Genomic DNA, 6,509 nt, shown 5'->3' with positions numbered 1-6,509 from the left:
CTTGTGTTTTCATTTAGGAGTTAAACAGTTAAGTATCTGTAACCGTTAGCAAATCGCTCAGTTTGTCCAACTTGCAGTTTTTTCTCCAGTGCTATACAATGTGATAGGCAGGATCAAATTAGTGTATTGTCTACTACGTTGTAACAAATCACCCCCAAATTTAGTGGCTGAAAACAACACTCACTTAATAGCTCATGGTTTCTCTGGGTCAGGAATTCTGGGGCAGCTTGGCAGGGCAGGTCTGCTCAGTGTTTTTCATGAGGTTGCAATCAATGCCACCTGGGGCTGCTGTTATCTGAAGGTTTCACTGGGGCTGGACCATCCATCTCCAAGATAGCTCACTCACATAGCTGGCAGGTTGATGCTGGCTGTTGGCAGGAGGCCTCAGTTCCCCTCCACCTAGGCTTCTCCACAGGGCTGCCTGAATGAATTCATGACATGATGGCTGAATTCCTCCAGAGCAAATGATCCAAGTGTACAGGCAGAAGCGGCAATACCTCTTTATGATCTAGACTCAAGTTATACACATTCATTTCTGCAATACTCTATTAGTCACACAGAACAGCCTGTTTCATTGTGTGAGTAAACTACAGAAGTGCATTAATACCAGAAGGCAAGAATCATTAGGGCCATCTTGGAAGCTGGCTACTACTGGTGTGTGAAAGCGCTTTCTTAACTGTAAAATGCTATACAGATGCTGAATGGTATTTTATATTTATACAGTGCCCTAATGAACCCAGAATATCACTTAAACATTGCCTTTGTTACCCTATTTAAAATGTCCCAATATAGGAATTTACTTGTCAGCAGCATGGTATAATGTGATTATCAATTCATATGCCATGGCACACTTGGGAACCTCAAGCCTCAAATTTAGCTCACTATTTAGCTTATTTCTACTACAAGTGAGGTTAGATTACTGTTAACAGTGATGTCTTTTAGAAGGAACGATTACCTAAGTCACGTGACACCATATATCACTAGGTATGACTTGCCACAATTAAGAGATATAAGTGGTAGAGATGGTATGTTTTCTGCAACATAGGAGAATTTTGCTTAATGAATATATCAGTGCTCAATAAAGACCCAAGTAGTGACAAAGAGCTGGAACATGACCAGTAATAGTTATGTGATGGCTAACATAAACTGCACACTGTCAGACAGTATCCTAAGGGTTTCTGACGTGTGCAGTCATTTAAGCCTTACAGCAACCCAGTGAGTAGGTCCTATTAACAGAAGAAACTAGCAACAGAAAGGTTAAATAATTTGCCCAAATCATAAACCTAGTAAATGAATAGTTGTGGGGCCAGTATTCATATGCAGGTAGCCTAGATCCAGAGTAAGGACTCAGCCTTTACACTGCATTACCTTGAGTAAGTTATGAGTTTTTGTATTCTGCTGCCTTCTTCAACCTAACTCTGAAAATCAGGATTCTCCACTCTTAGAAGCATCAAATGCTCCAGCTCAAAACCTTAGAATTATCCTTTTCTTCCCCCACAACCCATGTCCAGTCTGTCAGCAAGTCGTATTGGCTAGAAGCCAAACTGGTACCCTCAATACAACCATCTGGATTCCTGCAATAATTCTTTAACTGGCCTTCTTGGTTCTCCTTGCCCCTCTAAGTTTACAGTGTAATCTCTCACAACAGTCAAAGGGCGAGTTTTAAAACATTAAGTCCGATATCACTTGTCTGCTCAAAACTCTGCAGTGGCTTTTCAGTAATGTCTTTCTGGTAACACCCTATTTAAAATCACAAACCCTACTATCTATCCCCTTTCCCAGCTTTATTATCTCTGTAGCACTTATCACTATGTCTCATAGCGTATTTTAATTATCTCCTCCCATTGGAAGGCACTGATATTTGTTTTTCCCCTGCTGATTTCTCAGAGTCTGCAACAGAGCCTGGCATATTGTAAGCATTCAATATATATTCGTTGAATAAATGAATTAATTGATTTGTATGAAAACTTAGAATCAAAGTTGGGTACTGATCACAGTTAACCATTGAGCGCTATGTCTAAACTTTGTGCAAGTTTCATTTAATCCTCGCAACCACCTATGATGTAGTCTACAAGTTACACCTTACAGGGTAGAAAACTGATGGCCAGAAGTCTGTTCCACAGCACAAAATTGTTCAGTTGACTTGGAACTTCTTTGCCTAGACGTGCTTCTTCATAAAGGACTAAGAATTCCTCTTGATCAGCCCTTAAGAACTGGGCACTCGCTTAAGTAACCTGAAATTGTCGGCTTAGGCGTCCACAGTAACCATGGTGACAGGACACCCTTGAGCAAAAACTAGAGAGCGAGATCAGAGACAAGGCCGAGCCTTCCGCACTCATACACACCTATTAAATCCTGAACACAGAGCATCGTATCAGAGCGCTGATCAGTCTTCGGTAGTGAAGAAAGTATCTAAGTTAAAACGGTAACAGGGTGACACAGCCACCACCGAGAGAACCCCGCTTCCGGTACAATCTGCGGTCACGTGGTAGGACGGGGTGCGGCGCAGAAGAGCCCTCCAGCCCTGCCTCTTGCCGCTCCCTTAGGGCGGGCTCTGGCCGAACCTACTTAACAGCATCCCCGCCCACCCCGGAAGTGGGGGCGGAGCTAATGAAGCGTCGGCGCTCAGTGGGCGGAAGTGGCTGTGGGAGGCTTTAAGGTGCTTTAAATTCTCGCTGTCTCGAGAGCTCCCCAGTTTCAGTTGGAGTCGAGCTCCGCGTGACAGATGGCTGTGGACGTGAAGTCGCGAGCAAAGCGTTATGAAAAACTGGACTTCCTCGGCGAGGGACAGGTGAGATTCTCGGGTGGGGCTCGGAGGGCCCTGAGCGGGGAACGCCGGGCCGCCTCACACCGTCGCGGGTTTTCTCGTGGAAGCCAGCGGACGGGCCACGCTACTCGTTCTGCTTGCGGGAGGCTGCCCAGACCCCTCCTGCGGCCCCTCTGTCCACCCTGGACATGAGACCTTGAGCGGCCTTCTCCGAAGAATAGACTGGAACGAGACGTGGACGGCCCCACCACGTTTCAAGCCGCCGCGAGTTTTTTCCAAGAACCCTGGGTTCCTTGCTTCCCCGAATCTAATAAAGTAAAAAGGCAAACACAAACCAAAAAAACTCTAACCAACTTAACTTTATTCCTCTTCTTCTCTCTAGTTTGCCACGGTTTACAAGGCCAGAGACAAGAACACCAACCAAATTGTCGCCATTAAGAAAGTGAGTTGCAATTTGTTTTTCCTTGAGTCTCCTTGAAGTTGTGTGTGTATGGGAGCCGGTGTCTGGCCGTTTTACTTCTCTTGACCGTTTTCTGCTAGTGAGGAGTTACTTAGGTCATTTTCAAAGAAAATAGAATTTCTTAGTGTCTTGTGTTCCAACGTGGAACTCGGGTTGAACTTGTGTTTTGTTGCATTCATTGAAATTGAAATGAAGAGGAAGCTGTGTGTTATGTTTGTTCTATAAACGCAGACCTTGGAAAAGGGGACAAATACTGCTCGTCTCTTGGGTCCTCAGAACACCTGACCTTTCCAGGGCCCTATTTCTGCCTCACCTGAATCCACTTTGTATATCTGTATTTCCTGAGTACAGGTTTACCATGAAAGGCTTTCGCCAGCATTAATGACATTGCTGTGGTGCGGGTTTTTTTTTTTAATGGTTTCAGTAGCTTTTTTACTCGCATTCAGTCAAGAAACTTCGGTCATATTTAGTTAACTCTCTATATACCAAGCACTTTCACCCTCGTTTTTTCATTTAATCCTCATAAGAGCCCATGTAGTAGGTAAAGTATCCCTGTTTTACACTTGAGGTGGCTGAAGCTAAGAGAGATTAGGTGACTCATCAAGATGTCACAGATAGTAATTGCTAGAGCCAGGTTTTAGATCCAGGTGTCGTGCTCCCAGGTTGATTGCCTTTTCCCATACTACGGAAATCAATAACCTTCTCAAGAGAAGCTGGTTTCTTCACACCTCAGGCCTGTTGGTGGCTTAGGTGATCACCTTCCTTATTATTCCTGTTGCTGCTTTGAATCTTTCTCCTTGAAAATCCCTAATTCCTTTGAAGCATATCCCTCTCGTACTCTTAACACCTGCTTCCCACTCTTCCCTTCCACAATCATTCCTGCCATTGTTACCTTTTTTACTTTTTCTGACGTGTCTCATCTCCTTTTCCAGTTTATGTTCTATAAACCAATGCCATAGCTACTCCCTTGCGAAACCCTTAACTTTGTTAATTCTTTCTGAAGTTATTTTTCTGATTCTACCCCTGGTTCACTTTATTCTAGCCATACTGGCCTTTCTGTCCCTTGAATACATTAAATTCATCCCAGTCCCGGTATCATTGCATTTGCTGCTCTGCCTTCTGGTTAGTATATTTTTACTCTAAAACTTGAGTAATCATGTAATCAGGAATCATGACTGATTCCTTATCATTTAGCTCTCAGTCAAATATCTCCTGTATATACACGCCTTTGCTGGTCATTCTAGCTAAAACAGGTGTGCCTCCCTTCTTACCTGGTGTTCTTTGCCTATTTCTCTATTATTATTTCATAGCGTTTATCAAAATCTAAAGTCTTTTACCTATGAGTTTATTTTCTGTTTACTACCACTTGAATTATATTTAGGACTGGGTCTGGTACATTTGCAGACACTCATTAAAAATGTATTGACTTGACTGATATAGTCTCTTCAAATTGGTATAATCTCATTGAATTCTGTGGTTTTCTGAAAATCTTAATGGGTTTTCTTGTTTGCTTACTTTTATCATAAACTAGGATTTAGAATTCATCCTATTTCTCAGTGATAGACTTGTACCCCTTGAAAGTGACTCATATTGGAATATTCTTTTACATTTAATTTTTATTTCAAATAGTACATCTTTGTGGTTTTATGGAATATAACCTTTATATAAATGAATATATAACCTTTAAAAATTGTGAATCGTTATGTTATACATATGAAACTTATATAATAGTATACATAAACTGTACCTCAAAAGAAAAAAGCAGAAATATTTCTCCTTCTACTAAACCAGTTATTTCTCAAAATATTTTTTCAAAAAAAGTCAGTTACTAGGCCAAGCATGCCTGTCTCCTCTACCCCTGGTTTTCACTCCTTGGAGCAATCACTTTCAACTCCAAAACTGTTTTCTCTGCTGTTTACATCCATTTCTTTAGATAGTATGCTTATCATTATTTCTTGAGTGGTGTCTTTCCCTACTTTTAGACATTTTCTATACTTCCTACTGTAAACATTGGAGATGTGGTGCTTGTGCACCTTCCTCTCCCAACACTCAATTTCTACTCCCGCTCATTTACTGACATGTTTAATTTTACAAAAAAAGGGATAATCTATGTATTCTGTATTCTTTTGCCTATTGTATTTCGGACTTTTAAGACATCATTAATCTACCTTATCCTTTTTAAACAATTGTATTGAATTTATGTTTCCCAATTTATTTAACCAGTCCCCTATGGTAGCCTTTTGGAGCCTTTCTCATTTTTCAGTATTTGTTTTATGTATCTCAACAATATATAGTGTTGCATACTTCTAAACTCTTTCTCTCCCTACACACACACACACAGGCACACGCGCACGCAATATTCTTCTGCAACTTGTTTTTCTGAATCAGTATTATTTCTGAAATCTTCCAGATGGATACATGTAGATCTGGTTTATTCATGCTCATCAGTGATTAGATTCTGTTATGTGGCTACACTAAAATTGGTCTATTCAAACTCTTGTTGATAAACATTTAAGCTGGTTTTTTTTAAAATGTTTTACTTTTATACAGTCCTTCTACAGACATTCTTATACATATGTGAGTTTCTCTAGAGAATGTATCTTTAGTTGAAACCAATTATGAATTGTTGCTGCATAGAGACTACGCAGTAATGTCACCATATGTTGTCAAATTGCTCTCCAAAATGGTGGGATCAGTTTAACCTCCCACCACGTTCTCACCATCTTTGTATTGTCAGACTTTACAACAGTTGTCAATTAGGTGGATCGAAAATGGTATATGGTTGTTTTTTCAATTAATACTTCTCTGATTACCAGTGAGGTTGATCATCTTTTCCTAGATTTATTGGCTTTTTAGTCTTTTTCTGTTAGGTTGCTTACATTTTTTTCTTTCCTGTTGATTTGGTGGGGAATTTCTTATATATTCTGGATACCGATCCTTTATCAGAAATTTGCACTGGAATTACCCTCGTTGCTGTAAACAATAAATTACTGATCTGTAGTAAGAATAGAAGAGTATTTATTCAAGCCAAACTGAGGATTATAGCCCAGAAGACAGTCTGTCAAATAGCTCTGAGGAACTGTTCTGAAGAAGTATGGTTTTCAGCATAATTTATATCTTGTCAGAACAGAAAACATCAAGCATGACAGGGGTACATTCCTTCAAAGTTTCAAAAAAAGAAAAAAAAAAGATCAGCCGAAGACAGGTCACCGAGTACACAGTGCGTCAGTATGTCCATGGCTCCCGGGAAGGGAGCCTTATCATCAAAGGAGTACTACTACT

General features: G+C 40.7%; 1 protein-coding gene across 2 annotated transcripts in view; it reads left to right on the top strand.

Annotated features, from left to right (window-relative positions):
* The first annotated feature begins 2,658 nt into the window (after window positions 1-2,658).
* CDK7 (cyclin dependent kinase 7) overlaps window positions 2,659-6,509 on the top strand; it is a 28,936-nt gene continuing 25,085 nt past the window's right edge. For both annotated transcript variants that reach the window (XM_082835563.1, XM_082835562.1), the window contains exons 1-2: window positions 2,659-2,791; window positions 3,150-3,209. In XM_082835563.1, the coding sequence (XP_082691689.1) occupies window positions 2,760-2,791; window positions 3,150-3,209 (92 nt within the window). In that variant the 5' untranslated portion in view covers window positions 2,659-2,759. The remainder of the gene's footprint in view (window positions 2,792-3,149; window positions 3,210-6,509) is intronic.

The sequence above is a fragment of the Leucopleurus acutus genome (assembly GCF_964270905.1).
Source record: "Leucopleurus acutus genome assembly, chromosome: 3".
In the NCBI taxonomy this organism is placed as follows: Eukaryota; Metazoa; Chordata; class Mammalia; order Artiodactyla; family Delphinidae; genus Leucopleurus; species Leucopleurus acutus.
The sequence above is the reverse complement of the archived record's forward strand: the minus strand, read 5'-3'. Positions and strand labels throughout refer to the sequence as shown.